This window comes from Bufo bufo, chromosome 3, assembly GCF_905171765.1.
Source record: "Bufo bufo chromosome 3, aBufBuf1.1, whole genome shotgun sequence".
Lineage (NCBI taxonomy): Eukaryota > Metazoa > Chordata > Amphibia > Anura > Bufonidae > Bufo > Bufo bufo.
Genome location: NC_053391.1, coordinates 314,857,185 through 314,884,548, shown reverse-complemented (window position 1 = coordinate 314,884,548; position 27,364 = coordinate 314,857,185). Strand labels below are relative to the sequence as shown.

Genomic DNA, 27,364 nt, shown 5'->3' with positions numbered 1-27,364 from the left:
GTTAGTGTCTGTACTAGTGTTCTCTGGTTGGAGGGTGGGTAAAGGGACAGGTAGGGAGACGGACGGGACACTAATGCTTGGTCCCTGAGTTAGATTTTTTATGGTGAAATGTCGGTGGAGGGTGAGTTTTCTAGCAAACTGGTTTAGGTCTACAAACAGTTCGAATATATCTGGTTGGTTTGTGGGGCAAAAGAAGAGACCTTTACTGAGCAGTTCGATTTCTTTGTGCATCTTTGTGCATCTGCCAATGAGCCTCTAGGAGCAACGGGGGTGTTGCAGCTACTCCTAGAGGTTCAGTTTTCTCTGAAATTGACGTGCCCTCTGCACTTTGACTTAGGAAACATCATGGCCAGGCCTGATCACAGTTACACTGCCTGGCACAGTCAATCGAAGTGCGCAAGACGCGGCAGTTACAGGGAGAACAGAGCCTCTAGGTGTAATGGCAATACCCCCACTGTCCTTGAGGCTCATTTGCATATATTTAAACATCATTTTTCTCAGTAATGTGGACACATGAACAAGAGACCAAAACAGATGTCTTCAGCTGCCAAGTTCACATGTAACAGGTCAGCCAGTTTCATAGGTACATGAAAGGGTACTGGTTACTTACACTCGACCCCTTCTTCAGGCTGCCCTCCACGCCATCCCTCCTCTACTTCACCTCCAACCTTCCTCCCTTCAAATAAAACACAGACACCTGGATGGATAAATTGGCCACAGCAGCCTTTTAATAAACAAAACATACATATATAGTTGTCCCCACATTAACCTAACCCAGGGGGAGGTCCTTGAAGCCCGGAACCTTGGAAACCATGCCGGGGTGGCCAACCTTACCTCCAGCCGTTGCACCTTAGCTCGGAAGCACCACGGTTGACACACCCCAACAATCCCGCCACAGCCGCCAAGCAACCATGGGAGTCCAGCCCCCACCGTGGGGCCCTCCCATCCTCGTCCTCTGATAAACCCACCGACTCCAAGGACCTCCCACCGCCAATCTAAGCCGCCGCGACAATAACCTTCCTTCTTCTTCCTTCTTCATTCTTCGCCTTTTCTTCTTCCTTTCTTCATCCTTCCCCCTTTTTTTTTAATTTTTTTTATAGAACCCTCATTATGCAGACAGCACGCAACCCCAACCCATACCGACAGCTATTTCCCAAGGGGGGCCCATCCCCTCTCCCCCCCCCCCCCAAAACAAGGGTGGGTGGGCGGGGGTCAGAACGCACAAAATGGCCCCTGTCTTCTGCCACACATCCCCTCTTAACCCCTTTGTCCCCCTCCCACCAACTCAAACCTACCAATCCCTAACCATGACCAGGGAGGGGTCTCCTTAAACCACCCCCTGTCATGTTCGCCTCCCCCTATGCTACGCCCTCAGTCCGGCTTCTTCTTGACAGGGTACTGGTTACTTACACTCGACCCCTTCTTCAGGCTGCCCTCCACGCCATCCCTCCTCTACTTCACCTCCAACCTTCCTCCCTTCAAATAAAACACAGACACCTGGATGGATAAATTGGCCACAGCAGCCTTTTATTAAACAAAACATACATATATAGTTGTCCCCACATTAACCTAACCCAGGGGGAGGTCCTTGAAGCCCGGAACCTTGGAAACCATGCCGGGGTGGCCAACCTTACCTCCAGCCGTTGCACCTTAGCTCGGAAGCACCACGGTTGACACACCCCAACAATCCCGCCACAGCCGCCAAGCAACCATGGGAGTCCAGCCCCCACCGTGGGGCCCTCCCATCCTCGTCCTCTGATAAACCCACCGACTCCAAGGACCTCCCACCGCCACAGAAGCCAAGGCTTGACCTCTTAAGCCTTGGCGTCCCTCCACACCCGCACTGCAACCTCGATGCCTTCCTGCAAAACTAAACACCACATGTCTATACCCAGCGCATTCAAATGAACCCCATCACTGCGCCAATAGCCACCAACACCCTTCTCCAGCTCACGGTGCCTGACCGCCAATGCTCCATTCCGAACCATGAACCTACCTATTGCCCTGTTTGCCTTCACCCTCGCCCTGTTCACACCCTCCACTGAGCGAGCCCCCCTCCAAACCGTCCGTGGCACCATGTCTGACCAGACCGTCACCATGCCCGGGTAAAGGGACCACAATCTAAGCAGGTCAAATTTAACATCCCTCACCAACTCCCGTGAAGGACGCGCACACAGATCATTGCCCCCCACATGCAATACAAGCACATCCGGAGCCCTATCCTGCTTTACAAACTGGTGGAATTCCGGCAACATACCCTTCCACATCATGCCCCGCCTGCCTATCCACCTTACCACTGCCACATCCCGCGCCAAACCGAGCTGCTGGCCATCAGGCCGAACTGCCGCCCGGAGAGCTCCCCAGAAAACGTAGGAGTGCCCTAGCACCCAAACCAACGCCGGACCGGAACCTGCAAAGAAACGAAAAACATAACAGAACCAAAATCTATTGGCCTACTCCCACAGCCTAAACAACTCACTTCACTACAAGTCACCACCCCCCAAGCCCCTCCAGGCGCACATAAGACCTGAACCGCACTGACTCCCATCTCCCGATCTTCTTGATGACCTCCTCCCCCAAACCCCACCTGGCCGCCTCTGTCGCCGCACCTATCCGAAAAGAATGACTAGCATAACCCGCATCCCCCAGACCCAACTGAACCAAGCACCGTCTGAAAACTGCCGTGAACTGGAACCTAGACAAAAAGGCCCCATCCGCATGCACCAACAGGGGGGTGGCCACCCTACCCCTTTCACAACCGTAATCCCGCCAACAGCGAACAGGACACATTTCACAATCCGGGACACTAAACAACACCAGCCGCCTGCCTCTACCCTCCACATCTGTCTTGGACCGCCGCAAAACTATCTCCATCCGGTCCGGAAAAACATCCACATCGTCACACAACAGGCCCCCCAACCTATCCGTTGCCGGGCAGACCAGCTCCCCCACTCTCAATGCCCCGAAAAATGCCAATGAAAACGCTAAGCGAAACAAACGCACCTCCCATGGCGATGTGCACACATCCGCCAACGTCCTACCTAACTGCAACAACATCAAAAATGACACCGGGCGGCGAGAATCCTTCCCCGTACCATCCCTTTGCCACCCCTTTAATGCCCTCCTCACCAAAAAAGCCTTAGTAATGTCGACCATACCCCGCAAGCGAAACCCAAAAGCCACGCCCGCGATCCAACTATTCATCCTGGTGACAGACCATCCTTCCTCACTACAATGTCCAATAAACAACAACAGGGGGATCTCAAGATCCTCCCGCTCCCCCACACCCAACTTCACCTTCCACTCTTCCCACCCCCGCCAAGCTCCAGCATACTTATCCCATGTCACAGGCGCCAAGGATGACCGAATCAAACCCATCACCGCGGTTCCAGGATTTCCCAAATCCCCGCCGGACACTCCAAGCCCACCTCCGCTGCTCCAGGAGCCAGCTGCCGGAACGGGTCCCACTGCGAACGAGAGAGGGCATCAGCAATACAGTTATCCACACCGGGCACGTGAACCGCCACGACCCACGCATTGAGTAGCAGGCATTCCAACACCAATTTCTGTAGCAGCCGCACAACCAATGGTGAAGAAGCCGACAAACTATTAATTGCTTGCACTACCCCCAAATTGTCGCAGTGGAACCGAACCGTCCTATTACGAAAAAGGTCCCCCCACAACAACACCGCAACGACAATCGGAAACAGCTCCAATAACGCTAGGTTGCGCACCCATCCCTTACTAACCCAACTGTCCGGCCACCTGCCCGCGCACCACTGGCCCCCCAAATAGACCCCAAAACCGCAACCCCCCGCCGCATCAGAAAACAAGTCAAAATCAAACGAACTAATCTCCTCCATGAACAAAGAACGCCCATTATATTGATCCAAAAACATACCCCAAACTCTCAGATCAGCCTTCAGCTCCCGACCCAACCGTACAAAATGATGAGGGGCCTGAACCCCCCCCCGTGGCCCCCGCCAGCCTTCTACAGAAAATCCTCCCCATCGGCATTACCCGGCATGCAAAATTGAGCTTCCCCAAAAGAGACTGCAAATCCCTCAATTTGATTTTTTCCAATCTCCCCGCCCTTGCCACTTCTTGCCTAAGGTCCTCCACCTTATCCAATGGCAACCTGCACTCCATCCTCCCAGAGTCTATTACTATCCCTAGGAAGCTCAATTCCGTAACCGGACCCACCGTCTTTTCCCCCGCCAACGGAACCCCAAACGCCTCAAACAACGCAAACAACGTGTTCAACAAAACTGAACACACCCGGGACTGAGCCGGACCCACACAAAGGAAATCATCCAGATAATGGATGACCGACTCGCACCCTGACGCATCCCGAACTGCCCACTCTAAAAAAGAACTAAACGGCTCAAAGTAAGCACACGATAAGGAGCACCCCATTGGTAAACAACGGTCCACGAAAAAACCCCCGTTCCAAAAACACCCCAACAGATGCAGGCTATCTGGATGTACTGGCAACAGCCTAAAAGCCGCCTCAATGTCGGTCTTTGCCATTAAGGCTCCCTGCCCATACCCCTTCACCAATGCCACTGCCGCATCAAATGAAGTATAGACCACGGAACACATCGCCGGGTCAATACCATCATTGACCGACGTTCCCTTAGGGAAGGACAGATGGTGAATCAGCCTGAATTTATTAACCTCCTTCTTTGGCACCACCCCCAAGGGCGACAAACGCAGCGCCGCTAAAGGAGGCTCCAAAAAGGGGCCAGCCATCCTACCCAACCTAACCTCTTTTTCCAGTTTTTCCGTGACTACCTCCGGGTGCTCCCTAGCCGACCGCAAGTTCTTCCTAACCAAAACCGCTTCGGACGGAACAAACGGAATCCGAAAACCAAACGCAAACCCATTTTTTAACAAATTCGCCGCTCCCCTATCCGGGTACCTATCGAGGTACGGGACCATCCTTGCTAGCCGCACCAGCGTCTCCCCCTTTTCCAAAATTATCCCCTCCCTTATGCTTCCCCCCTTTAAAGCACCTCGCCGCTCCATGTGCCCTCCCGCAAGTTGAGCACTCGTGCTTGAATTTGCACTTTGCCCCGAACTTGCATCCCCCCTCATTAAACAGGAAGCACAGCCTGACTGGCCTCCTCCCCCCACCTCCCCTCGAAAGGACTGACCCCCCTAACCGGCGCCGTAACCTTTAACCACAACGCGATATCCTTGTGGTCCCACCGGATACCCTGCCGCACCGCCTTCCGCTGCCGAAACTGCTCATCGTAGCACAGCCAGGCCAGCCCCCCATACACCCGATAGGCCTCCCCTATCGCGTCCAGATAACAAAAAAGAGCGGAACAACATTCCGGCTCCTTTTCCCCTATAACACTAGCCAGTATCGCGAACGCCTGCAACCAGTTTGCAAACGTACGCGGTATTAACCTATGCCTCCTCTTCTCCTCCTCCTCCCTTTTCCCCTCATCCTTCCTCACCCTATCCAGGTTAAACTTCTCAAGAGGGAGCAGCGAAAAAATATCCACATACTCCCCCTTCCAGATCCGATCCCTCACCTCCTGCTTCAAATGGGCCCCCAGCGGCCCCTCAAAGCAAACATAAACTTCACCCTTTGCCCGGTCATCTAACCGCGACTCACCCCCCTCCCCCACTCCACCGGCCTGCGTCTGCACTGACACGCTAGAAGCCCGCACCTCCGCAACCGTACCCCCACCACTCTGTACCCCACAGGGACCCCCCGACGCCCCCCAAACTGGCAACGGTGACAGGCCCCCAGCCCCCCAGCTAGCCGCCAGCCCCGCCAAACCCCCCCGTAACTGACCTAAACCTCTGCTCAAATCAAGGTGGGCTCCCCCACCCCCAGCCCCAGCCAAACTAGCCCCCAGCTGAACTAACGGTCCCCAAGGTGTCTCACCTGGCTGCGTGGGTGCTGTGACCCCACCAGCCGCAGGTCCTGCATCCAGAAGAGCCGATCTCTGCGCAGATCCTCCAGGGGCATCTTCTTCCAAGCGTCGCACCCCTCCACTAGACGAGGATCCACTGCTACAGGCAATTTCTTCAAGGAGGGCCGGCCCCTCCCCCTCTCTTCTGCTGGACGTCACCGCCGGGAGCCTGCTGCCTCCTGTCTCCTGGCCTGCAGCAGCTCCGCCATTCTGTCCTCCTCTCCCACGCTGAGAGGCCCCAGCCACCGCTCCATGGACTGGGCCTGCCGAACCGGGTCCCGCCTCCAACCGCCGTCCATCACGCCGGGCAGGCCTGGCACAGCCTGCAGCCGAGCTCCGCCGCTTACCAGGATTCCTCCCACGCCTGGGCGTCCGTGGAGGCACAGGTACCGACTGCCCCAGGCGTGAAGGGTCCCTTGAGGGGCTCCTTTTTTGCCGCTGAGCCCTAGGGGGCGCCATCTCCTGACTAAGGCGCGCCGGCGGTACGGACCGCCGCGGCCGGGACGTCTGAGGCAGAGGCAAAGCGGGCGCCCCTGCCACCCCCTGCAGCAGCTCCTGGATCCGACCCTGCAGCCAGTCCTCGCCCTTCTCCGCCGCCGCTGCCCGAAGCTGAGATATGAGCACCTCCATTGCGCGTCTGGATGGCGGTCAGAACGCACAAAATGGCCCCTGTCTTCTGCCACACATCCCCTCTTAACCCCTTTGTCCCCCTCCCACCAACTCAAACCTACCAATCCCTAACCATGACCAGGGAGGGGTCTCCTTAAACCACCCCCTGTCATGTTCGCCTCCCCCTATGCTACGCCCTCAGTCCGGCTTCTTCTAATCTGCTGACAGATGTCCTTTGTCTCAAAGCAAGTCAATAGTTGGTATAAGGTGGAGTTAAGGTGGATTTACACGGGTCCTGAATTTTGGGCAGATTATTGGAAATTAACGTTCCTGAGAATGTTCATTCTCGACAATCTGCCCATCTAAATGTGCCGCCGATCACCCCATGAACGAGCAAAACGCTCGTTTATCAGGTGATCCTGTCATTCATGCAGGCATTTAAATCATCATTTCTGGGCAGCAGATCGTGCTGTCTAAACAGCCATCTGCTGCCCAGAAACAGTGATTCTGTATTGCGATCTCTCGTCCTCATACTGTGAAGGAGATCTTTATAAATACGTAGTCTCCTTCACTGAACGAACAGCCAACTGTTGTTTCATGTGATGTAAATAAACACAGAACACGGGATTACTGCACAGGATCCATGTTGGTAACATAACATAAAGACAGGAGCAACTGCCACAAACGGAAAACAGGAAACAGGAAGTGGTGCACCAACATAACATCCATAACATGTCTAAACAGCCATCTGCTGCCCAGAAACAATGATTCTGTATTGCGATCCCTCGTCCTCATACTGTGAAGTGCAGTAAGCCGGATTGGGACAGATGCACACTGGCGCAATATTAATGGTTTTTAGTTCGTGACGCCAATTGCAGCTTGCGCAGGTACTGTAACAGGGCCCTTTAAGATGTAATAACTCACGTACCAGGTGAGGAATGCCAGAGGGGGATAATGTCTCTGTGTAATGTCAACTGTGTCTCCTACCTTGGTACGGCTGGACTCCTGGATCCTGGCTCACTTGCAATAAAATGAGTGTGGTTAATAGGAGTAATTGAGGAATGAATGCAATCCAGACAGGAAATATAATCCAACTCGTCTTTACTTAATGCAGCTTTGAATCCATACAAGATACAGCAATAGTCTGGGGTCCCAGCAGGTATTGGCAATATGTGGCAGGAATCTATATGTATTCTGCTTCTTATCATATGCCTAGTAGAACTGGCAGGTATCTGTCTTCTGCTCTGTCTGTAGTCTGCTTGATATGGGCCTGACTAGCTGAAGGAGGTATTTGGCTTCTCCTGGTCTTTGGATAAGTACTCACAGGACTGCTCGCAGGGTATGATGGCTTCTTCCTGGAGATATTTTGTTCTGGAGATGGCTGCTTGCTTGTCAACCAGCACTGAGTTAGATGACTCAGGCTGGGAAGAGGATCTTTGGTTGGGATCCCTGTTTCTGGGAGCTCCTACCAACACAGCCTTCCCCAAGAGGGGGGCTGGTACACACTGGATCTAACCGGTTTCTTCCCTCCCTTGCTGCAGGGCGTGGGACCAGCCCACTTCTGCTCCTAGAAGAGGGGGAGCTAAACACTGGAATGAACTATCCCAGTCTAGCTATACTAAACTGGCTATGGTTCTGCTAAATACATTGCTGCCACCTGCTGGTGGACAGGGAAGTTACAGCATAATATATGAAACAGGCATAGAAAATACATATAATGGAAAATGCAATGTTAGACTACACAAGATGACAATACATATGCACCTGACATGTTGTAGCAGGGAGAAAGAGTTTAGTGACATACTCCGGGATGTTACAGAAGGAGATCTCTATAAATACGTAGTCTCCTTCACTGAACGAACAGCCAACTGTTGTTTCATGTGATGTAAATAAACACAGCACACGGGATTACTGCACAGGAGCCATGTTGGTAACATAACATAAAGACAGGAGCAACTGCCACAAACGGAAAACAGGAAACAGGAAGTGGTGCACCAACATAAAATCCATAACATCTCCCCCTTTTTAGTATTAATAAATGAACATTGTAAGTTTTGAAGAGAGATAACAATAACGCATTTGATACTCTATAGGTTAAGTCTCATAGGTGGTTTTGAACATCTGCCACTACGGGTGACGACTGGTCCTTGTAGTCTATTAGCCCTCTCGGTAGTTACTGGGCTCTTATCACCTTCTACTGGCATGTCCTGCGCGTGGCTGCTGGTAGATGTACTAGCTTGCTCAGGATTGCCAGTACAAGAGGTCTGTGGCCCCACCTCTGTACATTCCTCACAGTCAATGGGCACATGTGTCCATGTTATACCAAGCGAGACTGGCTTATCAATGAGATAGGATTTTCTGCCACTCGTAAATCCACATGATTGCAACAAAAGAGAGTTCCGTCAATGTCCACTAGATACGAGCGTGGTGCAACTTTTTTCGAACAAGTACCCATTCTCCAACGACCTGTTCGATCCCCAGGTAAGGGTTTCATACGTATTTGTTCTCCAATAATCAACTCTGGCAGATCCCTGGCCGATGTATCCTATTGAGCCTTTGACATTTGTCTCTTAAACTTTAACTTTTCTGTAACACCTTGTACCACACAAGGTTTCAGAAGCTTATTCGCTGCCGGTAAGGAAGTCTTCAGCCTCCTTGACATCAGTCTTTGTGCCGGACTACTATCCATGCCTTCGGTTGGAGTGTTTCTCCAATGCAAAATGGCCTTCCACAAGTCTTTACCATCACTGTGTGCTCTCTTGCATACGTTCTTGACAATCTTTACAGCTGCTTCAGCTTTGCCATTCGCCTGTGTATGACGTGGTGAGGAAGTAACGTGCTCAAACTCCCATTCTATTGCAAATCTTCTAAATTGCAAGCTTGAAAACTGAGGGCCATTATCAGAGATCACTTTATCTGGTTGACCAAAACGGGAAAACTGAGCCTTACACCACTTAATTGTGGTTTCAGTGGACAAATCAGGAAGAAGGTCGATTTCCCAAAAGTCCGAATAGTGGTCAACTATGTTGTGGAAATTTTATTATGCGGACATTTTATCTTAGGGTGTGTGTGTGTTTTTATAGATTGTCATCTGTCTCCCTGTGTCTGATTTGGCCAGAGAACACTCTAGCAGAGGGTACTTTGGCTGAATCGGGACCAGTGGTAAAACAGTCAGTATGAAAACCTTCTCATGGGCTTGGAGACATATCTGCTTGTAAGACATGCATATCTGCCTTGTCGGTATACTAGTACCGTATACTGACAATAGCCGTAGCAATGTCTCGCAGATAATCTCAAACCTATAGGAACCAGTAGAATGATCTTTATTAGATACTGATCACTTTTGAGCAGTATTGAATAAGGTCCATGCTGACAGTGATGGGGGATGGGCGGCCACCTGGCTGGTCAGACAATGGGCACGACTCATCCTTCCTTATACAGGGATGGGGTGTGTGCATTGTCTGCCCAGCCACATTGATTGCCCCTCCCTGTCCTTTGATATGTCATCACTTCCTGTATGTCATCACTTCCTGTATCCTTGTCTTGGGCCAGCCCCTTTTACACCTTTTGTTAGTAAATAAAAGTACAGGCTGGGCAGGGAGAAGGAGGAGTTGCTCAGAATTTTCAATCAAGATGGTAACACACCTGGGTCTGTCTCTGACTGCAGCTGAGGGAAGAGGGATTCACCTTTTTCCTTACACAAACTTTGATGCGAGCTGATTACAACTATTAATATTTTCTACAACAACTAATATCAGGTGTTCTTTTCCTGCGTAGTTGAATAAGTCCATACTGATGATCTGCCATGGACGTGTCGGTACCTTGTGCGACATCATAGTTTTCTTTTGTTGGAAGTGGGCATATTCATTGCAGATAGGACAATTACTGACAAAATCTTTGATTTCACCTTGCATGTTAGGCCAGTAAAGAGTATCACAAGCTTGTCTGTAGCATGCTTCACCTCCAATGTGGCTAGAGTGTATTCGAGATAACATCTCTGCTCTCAGCGATTTAGGCACTATGACCCTTGGGCCTTTGTACAAGATACCATTTTGTACGCTGATCTCATCTCTAAAGGACCAATATTCCCGTAGAGTTGCAGGAATCGCTACTTTATCATCTGGCCATCCACTCAAGACAACAGATTTCAGAGCTTGTAACGTTGCGTCACCGTCAGTGTGTTGTATGAGTTTCTGCAGACGCTGAACAGTGACCTTAAGATAGTCGGCTTGATTGATGTCGGCAAAGAAAATTTGTTCCTCTTGCAGCTGACAAATTGTTTGACGCTCGTGCTCACCTCCAGGTGCCACATTATCCAACGTAGCTCTGCTCAAAGCATCGCTGATATACAATTCACTTCCTGGCTTATAGACAACATTGAGGTTGTAATGCTGCAATGTAAGCATCATGCTCTGCAAACGCTTGGGAGCACACAAAAGGTCAGTCTCAGCTGTAATGGAGTCCCGCCCATAGAGATAATGATGGAAGCGTTGGCATGCAAATACAATACTTAAACGTTCCTTCTCAATCTGAGCATAGTTTCGCTCAGCTGGTGAAAGAGCTCTGGACGCATATTCAACCGGTTGACCTTCCTGTAACAGACAACAACCCAGGCCATTTTTGCTAGAGTCACTTTGTATGGCAACAGGCTTAGTGATATCATAGAATTTTAACACTGGTGCAGAGGTCACCAAGCGTTTGATATCCTCTACCGCCTGGTCATGTTTGGGAAGCCAGTGCCAAACCACATCTCTGTCCACAAGTTGTCTTAACAGCTCACACACCTCAGATAAATGTGGCAGGAATTTTGCTAGATATGTAACAAAGCCAATAAATCTCTGTACTGCTTTGGCATCAGCAGGCTGTGGCATGTCCACAATGGCTTTAATCTTGTTCGGGTCAGCTTTTAAGCCTTGTGAAGACAGGATATGCCCATGGAAATGGACCTCTTGCACCTTGAACTGCAATTTCTTAACACTAAGCCTCAGCATCACCTGTCTGCAATGATCTAGTAGCGCTATTAACTTTTCGTCATGGTCCCGCTCAGCTTCTTCATCAGTGTTACCACAACCAACTATAAGAATGTCATCAGCTAATGTCATTGCAGCACGCCAGACCTGCAGGGTATAGCGAAGCGAGGTCTCGGTTATAGGCAATCGAGGGCTGCTCACTGTATTGGAGAACCCTGGGCAGGCATGCGGCAGTGAAGGAGAGGTAGACACAGTTCCTCTGGGGCACACTCTGTATATAGGGACCAGGCCTGATGGTGGATGAGGTGCCCTGGATGTTACAGGTATTTTTAGTGCCTGGGGCAAGGTCCCTGTTGGATTCGTGACGCCAGTGCCTGTAACGGTGGCACACCGATTTATAGGAGGAATAACTGAGTACTCAGTGGATAAACCAAACGTTGCTTTACTTGGTGAACACAGTCCAACTTTGTACATACAGTTACAGTTGATAGTGATGATAATGCAGTCCCTTGAACAATACTTCACAAGCAGGTAGACTTTAAATAGTGGCAGGAATTAATCATGCAAGATACTTGGAGGACACAACGGTTGATGCTTTACAGTACAATGCTGCTCTATTCCCTTAAGCTATTCTAGCTGGCTGGATCCCAAGGCCCGGATGCCTAAATGCTGGCTTTAATCCTTGGTATATAAATCCTCTCTCCAGTATTGGCGCTTGCTGTACTTTATAGAACCTCTGCCCATCAGGGTACTTATCTGACCTGGTATTATCCTTGCTTGGTTGGGAAGCTGCAGGTTTCTCCCAGGAGGTGCTGTCCTGCAACTGGGGTGTCTCTACTGAGCTAATCCTAGCCTCAGGAGCTTCAGGTGGACGAAGTAACTCCTCTAGTCCCCTGGAATGAACTACCACTCCCCTGTCTGGGCCTTCCTATATATATCTAGGGCTCTCTAGCTCCCTCTAACGTCTGGGAGGCTAAACTACACCCTGACAGGCCTGACACCCAGCTAACACAGGGAAATGCATACATATAACATTACAGGTAATAACAACACATTAACCCCTTTTGTGCAGTGCCCACCTTTACCTAGTGGGACACTACATACCACCACGCTATAACGTTGCCCGTCCTCGGGGCGCAACATGGAGGGGCCCTGCCTGGCTGGATACTGCAGCCTGAAAGACAAAATGAGAACCGGCATACATGGCAAATATCACAGCAACAATACGAACATTAAACTGAAGGAATGGTGAAAAGGGGCGTCGTTCTCTTCTCTCAGGATAATGGAAGGGAACAGGGGCGCTGACCTGGTGCAGCGTATCAATAAACCAGGATAGTCCATAAATGCAAATTGTCCATAATATAACAGTAGAACAATATAAAACGATGTAAAGTTCTTGGAGGCTCAAGGAACAAATATGAGTCCGTACCCAGGCTTGCAACAGAGTTAAACAGGGGTTTCCCGTGAGGGGCTACCTGGGCTCATGATGTAGTCCTCAAACCTCACAGGTGGGTGTCCCCTGGTAGAACGGGTAGACCTCCTTAGGGGCGGAGATTCTTCCTGCCTGGACTCAGGAAGGTCAAGGGAGCTCACTGCCTCTGGAACCTCTTCAGGAGCTCTTGGAGGTGAAGTCTCCTGAGACGGGAGACCAACAGGAACAGGAGCAGGAACCAACAAATTCAGCCAAGGCGTGAGGGCCCAGTGGAGCGGCTCTTTATCATGGATCAAGTTCTCCACAGCCTGCATAGGGTCCATAGGTGGAGCCGGCAATTCCTCCTCAGCAGGCTCAGACTCCATCTCCTCCGCCGCTGGTTCTCCTTCAATACAGGGCTTGAGGCAGTTCCAGTGAACAACTTGGGGACCTTTTCCTTCTCTGGAGACCTGGTATATGTGGGCTGCAGCATTAGGTATGGCAGTAACCAGGTAGGGAATCCTTTCCCATTTGCTGTCCAACTTGCTGGTCCGGTGGTTGTTTTTCAACCAAACCTTGTCCCCAAGAGCCAGGGGTCCCGCATGGGCAGTCTGGTCGTAGTCTTTTTGCTGGCGTTCCCGGACATTCTCCATGCGTTCTTGCACAATCTCCTTGGCATTAAGAAGACGCCTCTGGTGCTCCACTACCCAATCAGTCCTGGGCAGTGGGTTGATCACATCCGGCACTTGTACCCCCAGGGAGTGATCCGCAGGTAATCTACCTTGTCGCCCAAACATCAGGTAGAACGGGGTGTAACCGGTGGAACAATGGATAGTGTTGTTATAAGTGTACATCAGTTGTGGCAACAGAGTAGGCCAATCACCCCTCGTATCAGGGGGTACTGCTCTCAGCATTTCAATGAGAGTTTTATTCATCTTTTCACAGAGTCCGTTACTTTGCGGATGATAGGCGGTGGTCCGGACTTTCTGGCAGTTGTGCAGCAGGCACATCTCATGGAACAGCTGTGACCCTTGATCGGTGAGAATCCTTTCTGGACAGCCGTAGGGCAGAAGGAAATGCTTCCAGAACGCCTCCGCTGTAGTCTTGGCTGTCAGGTCTTTCACAGGCACTGCTACGACAAACTTGGTGAAGTGGTCAATTATAGTCATGGCATATGTATATCCAGAGCGACTCGGCTCCAACTTCACATGATCAATCGCGACCAATTCTAGAGGAGCTGTACTTACAATAGGATGGAGAGGCGCCCTCTGGTCATGGCGTTCCGTCCGCCCCACAGCACAGGCAGTGCATTCTCGGCACCATTTCTCGAAATCTTCTCTCATCCCAATCCAATAGAATCTCCTCCGTATAGTGGCCTCAGTCTTTTGCACCCCGAAGTGTCCGGACTGGTTGTGGTACATGTCCAGTACCAGGCTGGCATCCCGACGTGGCAGGAGAATCTGGTAGACTCTATCACAGGACACTGGATCCAGACTCCTTCTGAGCAACAGGCCTCTTTGAAGGAATAGGTGGTGGCGATGTCTCCACAGTCTTACTAGTTCTGGGTCTGCACTCTTCCTGCGGATTCTCTCAGGGATTTTCCCACTGGTAAGGAAGTCGAGCAGTTCACCGAGGACTCTACTTTCGGACTGGAGCTTAATCCATCTTTCTTGATCGCCTCTAGACTCAGGATCATCTGATGAGGGAGGATCAGCAGCAGGGAGATTTTCAGTACGGATATTATCCTGCTGGGCGAATTTATTGTAGAACGCAGGCATCTCCACTTCTTCCCAGGCATCTTTTAGATCATCTGGGGCCTCTGTAGTGGGAAGCTGCGACAGGGCATCAGCATTATCATTGGAGCGGCCTGCCCGGTACTTCACAGTAAAGTCATAGTTGGCAAGGCGGGAGGCCCATCTTTGCTCCAGTGCCCCTAACTTGGCCGTGTTCAGATGCGCCAGGGGATTATTGTCCGTGAAGGCAACAAACGGTGTGGCAGCGAGATAGTCTTTGAACTTTTCAGTCACAGACCACACTAAGGCAAGAAACTCCAGCTTGAAAGAACTGTAATTCTTATCATTCTTTTCGGCTCCCTTCAGGGATCTGCTGGCGTAGGCAATTACCCTTTCTTTGTTGTCTTGCACTTGAGCCAACACGGCCCCCAGGCCTCTTTTACTGGCATCCGTGTAGAGGAGGAACGGCTTCTGATAATCTGGGTAACCCAGGACAGGGGGTTCAGTCAACTTCTTCTTTAGGATTTGAAAGGCAATTTCCCGTTCTTGGTTCCATTCCACAGGAATAGGGGTTTTCGGGCTCTTCTTTGGATGCCCCCTCAGCAGTTCCTGGATGGGATCCGCAATTTGTGCGAAGTGCGGGATGAAACGCCTGTAGTACCCTGCAAAACTGAGAAAGCTTCTCACCTCTTTTACGGTCGTTGGAGTAGGCCAGTTTCGGACAGCAGCCAGTTTATCAGGATCAGGCTGTATTCCATCGGCACTGACAACGTGCCCAAGGTATTTGACCGCTGGTTTCAGCAGGTGGCACTTGGATGGTTTGATCTTGAGGCCATATTTAGCAAGAACTTGAAACACCTCACCCAGGTGCTTTAAATGGTCCTCATACGTCTTGGAATATACAATGACGTCATCCAGATATAAGAGTACAGTCTCAAAATTCCTATGGCCTAAACAACGTTCCATCAGCCTCTGGAACGTTCCTGGAGCGTTACACAGTCCAAACGGCATATAATTGAATTCAAACAGGCCCATAGGGGTAGTGAAAGCAGTCTTTTCTCGATCTTCTGGGGCCATGGGTACTTGCCAGTACCCACTGGTTAAGTCCAAGGTAGAGAAATAGGCTGATGACCCCAGAGCAGTCAAGGACTCCTCAATGCGTGGCAATGGATATGCATCTTTGTGGGTGATTTGATTAATTTTCCTGTAATCCACGCAGAACCGTATGCTGCCATCTTTTTTCCGGACAAGAACTAGGGGCGCAGCCCAGGGACTATGGCTGTCCCGGATTATATTAGAGTCTTTCATCTCTTTTATCATTTCTTTCACAGACTGATAGGTAGTAGGTGCTATGGGTCTGTGCCTCTCCTTAATAGGAGGATGAGAGCCAGTGGGTATGGTGTGTTTGATTACACTGACCTCTCCGTAGTCCGTGGAGTGCTTACTGAAAGCCTAGTGGTGCTCCTTCACCAGCCTCAGGACTCCCTCTATTTGCTCTCTTGGGGTGGATTCGTTCCCCACATGTAGTTCTTCCCACCAGGATGTCGTAGGGGTGCTGCTGCTCTGTGTGGTCTGGAACGCCTCCGTGGCAGGCAGACGGATCACATCCTGGAAAGACACTTGAAAAAGCTGAGCAACGGGGCAGTGTTTAAGGAGAGTAACGGGATGATCACCAAAGTTAATTAAGCGGACAGGCACTTTACCTTGAGACACAGTCACCATGCTCTTGGCTGTCCGTACGAAGGGATGATTTTCAAAGGGAATAGGTTCCACTAGGGCTTGATAGTCCTGGCCCTGGATCCCTAACACCGCACGGCACCACAGGATGATCTGCGAGTTTGGAGGCAGAATTACCGGTCGGTTATCCCGGATCCGGACAGTGCAAATTTCTCCTTTCTTATTGGCAAACTTTTGTTGAGCACACAGCACACTAATAGTCTTTTGGATAACTCTTCTGGAAGCAGGTGAGGCTGAAGATATAGTTTGATTTAAGGCGTCAAGCACTTCAGAGTAACAATTTTTTAGAACGTTAGTCCCTAAGATCACAGGGTGTCCTCCTTTATCTCCTGCTTGTACCACAATCACGCCTTGCTGTGGCAGGGTGGCTTCTCCCACTTGAAGGGTAGGTTCCCAATACCCATGCACTTTCACTGGCTTACCGTTGCTGGCAATGATATCTAGCCAGGACTCTGGTGGCTGGGTGAGGAGACTTGGATCCCAGAACTTGTCAAAGGCAGGCCGTTGAATGGTGGTGACCTGTGACCCAGTGTCCAAGAGGGCTTCAAAGGGTATCCCGTTGATGCATATATTAATTTTTGGACGGGATCCTACATACTTAGGCATCCAGCTTGGATCCTTTGGACCTACTGTTCTACCTCCCGAGGGGCGGTCCTCTGCCTCAGGGGTTGCCCGTTTAACTGCCAGCACATTGATTCAGTATGTCCATATTTCTTGCAGTGGTGACAGACAGGCTGTTTTCTGCTTCTGGGCCGGTACCTTGGTCGCCCATCAGGCTCTTTTGGATATACGTCTCCATATGCAGGTGGGAGCCTTGGAGGAAGAGGACTTTCATCTTCTAGTAATAATGGTCTCTCCCATTCCTCTATCTTTTTGCACACCTTCTCTAGACTTAGAGTAAGATGGTTCACTCGCTCCATGAGGGCTGCCACTACGTCTGTAACTGGAGCTTGGGTCGCCTGACTGACTCCTGCAGGTCCCACATTAACAGTCTTTGGTTGGCAAGCCTGGGGTTCATAGGAGGCTGCCGGCCCTGGAGCAGGGTTCTGGCCCAATATACTGATGGCCAATTCTTTAAAGTCCAGAAATGCACAGTGCGGGTGTTGAGCTGACAACATGCGTAGCTGGCCCTTTAAATGCTCATTACTTACGTCTGCAATGAATTGCTCTCTAAGAGTCCGGTCCTGGTCCTCAGCTTCTTTAGGATCCACTTGGACTACAGCTCTCAGTGTCTCTTGTAAGGACAGGGCAAAATCACGGAGCGACTCCCCAGGTTGCTGCTTTCTGCTGAAGAAACGCATTTTAACTTCTGACACCGTTCTGGCCTCAAACGTGGTGCCCAATCGATCAAAGATCTGTTCCAGGCTACTTTTCTCAGAGCGGGGCCACGACATGACTTCCCTGCGGGCGGCCCCTTCCAACTGAGCTAGGAGGATCTCCATTTGCTGTTCGGCATTTATGGGGTAAAGCCGGAACAAGGCCAGTATCTGTTCCCTAAAGTCTTTTAACTTATGGGCTTCCCCTGAATAACGTGGGAACCAGGGGGCCCCAAAATAGTACGGCATAGTTAGCGGCATCATGCTTGGCGGTGCCGCGACGGCAGGGGCCCTAGGGTCGGCTGGGGGTATTCCAGAAGGCGCGACTGGGGCCACCTGTCCGATTTCCTCAGGTGTAGACATGGCGTTGCTAGGTGGGTATGGCCCTTTAAATGTAGCAGAGCGGACCGGAGCGGCAATGATAATAACTTTTTTATTTTTTTCACAGAAAAGTCTTTTGTCACTAACGGGGCTCCCTCCGGTGCCCTGGCAGGGGTCGGGAACGTTCCGGTAAGGTAAATAGCAGAGCCGGCAACAGTTTTAAGTTGGTACTCACTCCGGTGGTGCTCGCTCCAAGTCTCGCGAGATGCGTGGCTACGGGCGACGGACGTCCTGCGTACAGCGTCAGCAGGTGGGCGCGGCCTCTCGTAGCTCCGGGACTCAGGTAGGCGGCACCTTTTTCTCCAGACAGGGCGGCATTCTTCCTCCTCGCCGGCTGGGTGATGACTCCGCCTGGTTCTTTTCGCGCCAAAGTCCTCTTTTTCGCGCCAAACAGTTCACCGGGCGCACTTGTAATCCACCTCAGGTTTAAGTGGCAAAATGGCTGTCTATTCACTGACAGCAAGCGGTGGCTTAAACAAGCAGCAAACAGTCCAGAAAACGTTATCTTCACACCGCTAATTATGACAGTTCTTTGGCCCAGCACTTTATAATAAAACGGTAGGGCTTGGTCACTTTAAGGCAGTTTTTAGCACACAGTTTTATATCCGCAATGGCGCAGGAATGTTCCGTAAATCCTGTTTGTGACGCCAATTTATGCAGCACGCCAGACCTGCAGGGTATAGCGAAGCGAGGTCACGGTTATAGGCAATCGAGGGCTGCTCACTGTATTGGAGAACCCTGGGCAGGCATGCGGCAGTGAAGGAGAGGTAGACACAGTTCCTCTGGGGCACACTCTGTATATAGGGACCAGGCCTGATGGTGGATGAGGTGCCCTGGATGTTACAGGTATTTTTAGTGCCTGGGGCAAGGTCCCTGTTGGATTCGTGACGCCAGTGCCTGTAACGGTGGCACACCGATTTATAGGAGGAATAACTGAGTACTCAGTGGATAAACCAAACGTTGCTTTACTTGGTGAACACAGTCCAACTTTGTACATACAGTTACAGTTGATAGTGATGATAATGCAGTCCCTTGAACAATACTTCACAAGCAGGTAGACTTTAAATAGTGGCAGGAATTAATCATGCAAGATACTTGGAGGGCACAACGGTTGATGCTTTACAGTGCAATGCTGCTCTATTCCCTTCAGCTATTCTAGCTGGCTGGATCCCAAGGCCCGGATGCCTAAATGCTGGCTTTAATCCTTGGTATATAAATCCTCTCTCCAGTATTGGCGCTTGCTGTACTTTATAGAACCTCTGCCCATCAGGGTACTTATCTGACTTGTATTATCCTTGCTTGGTTGGGAAGCTGCAGGTTTCTCCCAGGAGGTGCTGTCCTGCAACTGGGGTGTCTCTACTGAGCTAATCCTAGCCTCAGGAGCTTCAGGTGGACGAAGTAACTCCTCTAGTCCCCTGGAATGAACTACCACTCCCCTGTCTGGGCCTTCCTATATATATCTAGGGCTCTCTAGCTCCCTCTAACGTCTGGGAGGCTAAACTACACCCTGACAGGCCTGACACCCAGCTAACACAGGGAAATGCATACATATAACATTACAGGTAATAACAACACATTAACCCCTTTTGTGCAGTGCCCACCTTTACCTAGTGGGACACTACATCATCAGCTATTGGCCCACTCAATAGTTCATGTTGTTTACGCTGGTAGACCTCTGGTGCCACGGAAACCCCAAATAGAAGTTTAAGCCATCTGTTTCTGCCCCAAGGAGTCCAGAAAATGGTCATGTAACTGCTTTTTTCATCTAGTTTGCACTGTAAAAAGGCATATCTTGCATCGACGAGTATGAAAATACTTGCTTTTGGAAGTTTGTACAGAATGTCATTGAGCGTAGGCATTAGGTAGTGTGACCGCTTCAGGGCCATATTCAGGAACTTGGGATCAATTCAGATTCTGATCTTTGCAGGCTTTCTGATAACCACCATGTTGCTTATCCAATCCGTGGGTTCTGATACTGAGGTTAGATGTCCCTCAGCTTCATACTTGTCCAGTTGTGCTTTGGCCTGTGGCTTAATAGCTGTTGGTACATTCTGTGGGGCACATTGAACTGGTTGAATAGCAGGGTCAAGTTCAAAGTGCACCTCCCCTGGAACAGATACTACCGTGCCCTCAAATACATCACTGTAGGCATGAAAAATTTGCTGTTTTGTCAGTGGCCTCGTCAGGGATTTCGCTGGCTGATTATCAACATTGTGCAGCTCAGCAGCAGGAATAGTGAACTGCAGCAGTCCCAGGCGCTCACATGTTGAACCATAGCAGTTTCTGATCAGCTTCCACAATCTCTAAGTGCAATTTGTGCACACAATCTCGTATGCTGCATTTTGTTTGGAAAAGTCCCAATGATTCCATTTTTTCCCCTGAATACAGCTTTAGTCTAGGGGAAAAAACTCATGACATCACATTTTGCACCTGAATCCAGCTGGCAAGGTTGGATTATATTATTTAAATTGAGGTTTACAAACCATTTCTTGCCTTTTGTGTATACAGCACCAATGCATTCTGAGGAGTAAAGCATATCAGTGCTGCAGTTGTGCATCCTCAGAATCAGGCACTTGCCGCATTGTGTGTATCTTCCTTACTTTCATGTCACGGGAGAGACACACCCTTGCAAAGTGATTTGGCTTACCGCATGCAGTACAGAATTTCCCATATGCAGGGCGCTTTTCTTTCACACGTAATTGCAAACTGCCACAATACTTGCATGATCCAGGCTTCTGCTCAGGTGAGTTGTGTGAGCGACTCTTGAGTTGAAACTTGTGCTGCTGCTTGCGTTTCCTTGATGGTGGCGGCGTGTGTTTTCATTGATGATACCCAGAACCAGTTTATCACGAATAAGTTCATCTCTCAAAGAGCCATACTCACAGCTTGCAGATATTTCACTAAGCCGTGTGACAAACTTGTCTATCGATTCACTGTCTTCTTGCTTGCAGTAGCCAAATATACAGGTGAAACTCGGAAAATTTGAATATTGTGCAAAGTTCATTTATTTCAGTAATGCAACTTAAAAGGTGAAACTAACATATGAGAGAGACTCATTACATGCAAAGTGAGATATTTCAAGCCTTTATTTGTTATAATTTGGATGATTATGGCTTACTGCTTATGAAACCCCAAAGTCACAATTTTGAGGTACCCTTTGCTCAGGGGGTATGGATTAATTAGCTGACTAGAGTGTGACACTTTGAGCCTAGAATATTAAACCTTTTTACAAAATTCTAATTTTAAGCTGCATTAATGCAATTCCTTTTAATTTGCATTACTGAAATAAATGGACTTTTGCGCGATATTCAAATTTTTCGAGTTTTACCTGTATATCTTTCATATATGAAATTTTTAGAAGGCCTGAAGAAAGTTTCTAATGCATCCAGGATGGCTTTGGTGTCATTCTTTTGCTCCCCTGTAAGGTTTAGATTATGCTTGTAAACATGGAGGCATTCACTGCCCATCACCCTCCTCAGAGTGGCGGCCTGCACTGCTGCAGGCTTCTCCTTTAACCCTGTGGCGAGGCAGTAGTCATCAAACTCAGTTTTGAAGGTGTCCCAGTTATCACACACATTGCCGCTTACCCTCATCGGCTCAGGCAGCGAAATTCTGTTAGCCGCCATGCTGCTGCTATTGCTTGCGTCAAATGCTCAAATCCACGGACAGGAGACAGGAGACACGATCATGCTGCAAGGCTGGCAGGCTCTTAGCGGCTAATGTGCAGAAGCAGTGCAGATCCAGATACTTCTGACACCAGGTTTCATGTGATGTAAATAAACACAGCACGCGGGATTACTACACAGGAGCCACGTTGGTAACATAACATAAAGACAGGAGCAACTGCCACAAACAGAAAACAGGAAACAGGAAGTGGTGCACCAACATAACATCCATAACATGTCTAAACAGCCATCTGCTGCCCAGAAACAATGATTCTGTATTGCGATCCCTCGTCCTCATACTGTGAAGGAGATCTCTATAAATACGTAGTCTCCTTCACTGAATGAGCAGCCAACTGTCAGGAAGGAACACTTCCTTCCCGACAATCGGCTGTACATCGCAGTGTGTAAACCTGCCTTTAGACAAATATGTCAATCCCTTCACCAGATGTATCTTCCAGCCCGAGCCTCTGTGATAAATCTGGTGCCAGTCTAGACAGCCTGCCTACATTTACACTAATCTGGGCCAGTGTTATTGTTCATGAAGTTGGCTTAATTCTAATGCATATTCAGGCAAGTGATTGCTATGGGTAGCCCCAATACTTTTTATTTATGCAAATGTTATTAATTACCCTGTTAATTCTTGTATTAGAGCTCAGAATAATTAGGAACCCATCAGCACAACAAAAATCAAGTGCCTAGTGAAGATAAGATAAATGTACATATTAATAAGCGACCTATGTTGGTAAGAGGCCAACTCATTACGTTCCTTCATGATGGATACAGCCTTCAGCTGAAGGGGCTATACTATTAGTACAAGTCATTATTACTTAATTCTTCCATTCTTTTTATATAAAGGTTTCTTCAATTATTTTTTATCCCAGAGACTCGTTTTGGCTTACCAGAGTAATTGGATGTCTTCATTTCAACCTACACCACTTCTTATGGATTTTTAGTTCCTCATTGATTTTATTCTAAAACCAATAACCTATCACAAGGTCATTGTAAAGAATTTTCCTCCAAAACTTATTTAATGTGTTATTATTATACCATTATCAGAACGGTTCATTGATCACAAGTCATTTGCATTTCCCCAAGGTATACTGAATAGGAGAAATCATGGTGATATGCATGTCTAGGACAACAAATCATTCCAGAACTGGGTTTTGTGCCAACCTAGACAGTAATGCCAGCTGTTATCATTTAGAAGGAGATCAATGCCAAGTTGGAGGGGTGTACGCCTAGCAGCCGCAGACCTCAAGTCACACGTGTGGCTATTAATATGGCAGGAGTATTAAGTAGGAAAGTCAAGCCTATTTCTGCCCATAAAAAGTTTTTTTTAAAGATATTCTCAAATAGCATATTTTATGCTGGTAGACAATCTACTCACTATAGGTTATTCAGTGTAATATAACTTAAAGGGGCTGTACATCATTTGGTTTGCAGATTTGACAAAAGGACTAAAACGAAATAGCTATTTTTCTGCATACAAATAACTAGCATTGGAATTAAGGCATATTCTGGTATGCTCGTAAATGAAGTGTAGAGGTCGCAGAACTTATAGATTTTAGGAATTAAGAAAAAAAGTGACCGCTTACAATATTATTGGATGGAACTTGGATACAGTGCAGTGACCCTCATGGGGAGAGCTATACAGGCACTTATTTCAAAAAGACGACAGCAATTATATAGCTATATGAGAAATATATGTGATGATTGATGGAGAGAAAGGCAAAGGCTAGAAAACAGTTTTTTGTAGAAAGGGGACATGTTACATGGCGAAAGTTAATGTTCTATATATGACTCGTATGGAGAAAGAGGAATAACTATAGAAAGGGATTTTCTAAGACCAATTGTTCCATGTAGCTATATATTACATCTTGCAGGGAACGGTAGAGAAGTACAGGTATTTCCTTATATTGAGAGTCAGCAGATAAATAGATAGATAGAAAGATAGATAGATAGATAGATAGATAGATAGATAGATAGATACAATAGATAGATAGATACTATGATAGATAGATACTATGATAGATAGATAGATAGATAGATAGATAGATAGATAGATAGATAGATAGATAGATAGATAGATAGATAGAAAGAATCCTGTATATTAAATTCATTAGTGAGGCTGGCATGAATGAGGAATAGTAAGTAGCATCAGACATATTATAAGGCATGTCCCATTAGGATCTGATCATGTATGGCTACTCATAGGAAGAGCTATAGAGGCAGTTCTTCAGAAAAGACTTAGGACAGCAATCTCCCATCTATTGACACTCAAACAATGTAGACTGATTTCTGGTTTTGCAGTGTTTTACTGTTATGATAAAAACATTTTTACTTTGATACTTGCATTTTTATGTTATTTTTATGTTATTTTTTCTGTGGTTTATGTTGTTCTGCATTGGATATAAATTTAGGCAAGATTCAGATCAGCAGTGAAATTCCATTTTTCTGGTATAGGAACAGAAAACTAGAATTGCCGGATATGGCATATGCTAAGCAGAACTGGTGCCCAACTGGATCCCATTGACGTTTTTGGGTTTTGTTGGGTTTCTGTTATGGATGCATGCGGCATTAAGTTGTCCTTTTGCTTTTTGCCTAATGGAACCCATGAACATAGCCTATCACATTCTTCATGATATTTTCTTGTAGGTGTGCACACTTTCACACTTTTTTTTGCTATGTCGCTTTTCCCATGTACTTTCTTATTTCTGTTATGTATCACATTGTATATATAAATATTGCATACATACACAAATAAGTTGCTTTATACATTAATTTATAGAAGCAAATAGAAAAAACTGTATGTCATCCTTACTTATTAGTGTTGAAACTAATTAAAATCTCAATGTCCTTAGGCAAAGTGTTGCTGGTTTTGCTAACATGTTCTGACTATATACTGAGAAGCAACTCAATTAAAAGCTCTGGCAAACTGCAATATTAATATAATATGAAAAGTACAGTCGGAGGCTATTTACATCCCCTCCATATGAACAGGCTTTGATAGACATGCAGGGAATCATAGCTGTTTTTACAGAAATTCAGATTGCATTTCATATACCTGATTTTTCACATGGAACATTCAACCTTACAAACATTTCATCTATGTATCTGATATATACTGCAGGCATCTATCTACCTGCCAAAGCCAGGCGTTATCACAAGATATAATCATATTAATATCCCATACCTCACAATCCCATACATGACCAGGATGTTCCCAAGTAGCCCCACAACGCAGACCACGGAGTATAGCGCAGTGATAGCCACAGCCATTATAATTGAAGCATGGTTTCTGGAGACCCCCTGGCTTGGGACACTGAAGGTGATGTTGGGTAGGGCAGAAGAAGAGAGGTTCTGTGAAGCATTGTAGTAGAGGATATCTGAGTATAGCCTGGAAGTGGATAGCTCCAGCTCCATGTTTAGCACTGGGCTAATGCTTGCTCCTGCAGGGATGCTAAGTACAAGTGGTACCCGAGTCTGCGTTACCAAGGAGACAGCAGAAAGGATGTTGAGGACAGGATGCTCGATCCTCAGCAACTGAAAGGGAAGGAGGGAGTGGAAGGCAGAAAACTGCTCCTCTCATACATGCAGATCCTCCTTTACCACACATTGTCTTATCATTCCCCCCCAACAGTCACTCCTCCTACTCCTACATTTCTTCAATCCCCACAGACATCCCCTCTTGCCGTCAACCACATCGTCTTTCTCACAGCAAAACATTCACCCTGTATGTATGTGTCTGATACATCTGGCTTCATGTAGCTGCACTTTCTAACACATCTCAGCAATGCATCCTCCATATACTTTATTTTATGTCATCTCCTCAGAAATCAGCTGAAATGTCTTCTGCACATATATTGATTCCGACCTCTGGTCTCCGTCTATTCCTTTATTCTTTTTCTTATTCCTGGACAGTAGCACATCTCCTGCTTGCCTGGATTCTGCTTTGATGCTCATTACCTTATTCTCTTCTATCGGTCTTAGTTTGTGTAGACAGAATTTTTCTCCATTTGACAGAATCTGACATTGAAAATCATCAGTAGATTGCAGGTCATCAGTAGTATATCAGGTCTTGGACTGCCTATTTTATATGACTCCTATGTGAATCCCACAACAGCTTCTGTAAGCTTCTATTTCTTCACATATGAAACAGAGGACAGACATGAATCTGGTGATTACCTGCACAGTTTCCTACATATCAATATAAAGAACCTCTCCCCCCAGTCCTTTTTAAGCATACTGTACTTCTCACTTTTCTACATCTTAAAATCAAGCAGGGGTTACCAGCTATTCTTTCTACACAGAGCACCAGGTTCTGGAGATTTAGATTATTATTCTTTGCAGCCTTCTCTATCACTTCTCTTCAGTTGTAGTTAATCCTTACTGTACAGCATCTGAGGAAAGGTTCACATCTGTGACAGGTAAATCCGGTAGTTTGTTCCAGCAGAGGAACAGACTACTGGAGTTATGTGTCCATCATATTTGGACACTGCTGGACCTCCACTATAACGGCATCCAACGGGCATCAGATGGGTTTCTGGCATAAATGCTGGCATTCTGCTGAAAAAATACAGCTGTATACCGGATTTAGGCTACTTTCACACTAGCGTTCGGGGTTCCGCTTATGAGCTCAGTTTGAAGGCTCTCACAAGCGGCCCCGAACGCATCCGTACTGCCCCAATGCATTCTGAGTGGATGTGGATCCGCTCAGAATGCCTCAGTCTGGCAGCGTTCAGCCTCCGCTCAGCAGGCGGACACCCGAACGCAGCTTGCAGCGTTTTCGTGTCCGCCTGGCCGTGCGGAGCCAAACGGATCCGTCCAGACTTACAATGAAAGTCAATGGGGACGGATAGGTTTGTCTTGGCTCCGCTTTGACACGGATCAGTTAGAAACCGTTCACGTCTCTGCACATGCCCAGTAACTTCCTGTCCCTCCCCCTCATCGTCGGCCATTTTGGATTGTCGACTTGGTGAGACTGGTAAGGGAAGTTTTGTCTGTTTGTCTATCTTTCTTTTTTTTCTATCTATCTATCTATCTATCTATTTCTAGGGGGGGGGGGCTGCTGGCACTTGGGAAGGGGTGTGTGTGTCTGGAACAGTGGGGGCTGCTGGCACTGGTGGTGGGGGCTGCCTTTATGAGGGGTTCTGGCACTGGGGGGGCTGATGGCACTGCGGGGGGGGGATGTGTGGCTGGAACTGGGGGGGGTCTGCTGGCACTGCGATTATGTTTGTGGCTGGAACTGTGCGGTGCTTCTGGCACTGGCGGGGTTTATGTGGCTGGAACTGTGGTTGCTGCTGGCACTGCGGGGGTGTGTGTGGCTCGAATTGGGGGGTCTGCTGGCACTGCGGGGGTGTTTGTGTCAGGAACTGTGCATGCAGTGCTTCTGGCACTGCAGGGGTGTTTGTGGCTGGAACTGTGCGGTGCTTCTGTCACTGGCGGGGTTTATGTGGCTGGAACTGTGCGGTGCGTCTGTCACTGGCGGGGTTTATGTGGCTGGAACTGTGGTTGCTGCTGGCACTGCGGGGGGGTGTGTGGCTGGAATTGGGGGGTCTGCTGGCACTGCAGGGGTGTTTGTGGCTGGAACTGTGGGGGCTGCTGGCATTGGG

The 27,364-nt window shown here is 48.4% G+C and overlaps 1 protein-coding gene across 1 annotated transcript in view; it reads right to left on the bottom strand.

The window, feature by feature from the left end:
• OPRD1 (opioid receptor delta 1) overlaps positions 1 to 25,175 on the bottom strand; it is an 80,680-nt gene extending 55,505 nt beyond the window's left edge. The window contains exon 1 of the mRNA XM_040424302.1: positions 24,946 to 25,175. Coding sequence (XP_040280236.1) covers positions 24,946 to 25,175 — 230 coding nt within the window. The remainder of the gene's footprint in view (positions 1 to 24,945) is intronic.
• Between the last annotated feature and the right edge of the window lie 2,189 nt (positions 25,176 to 27,364).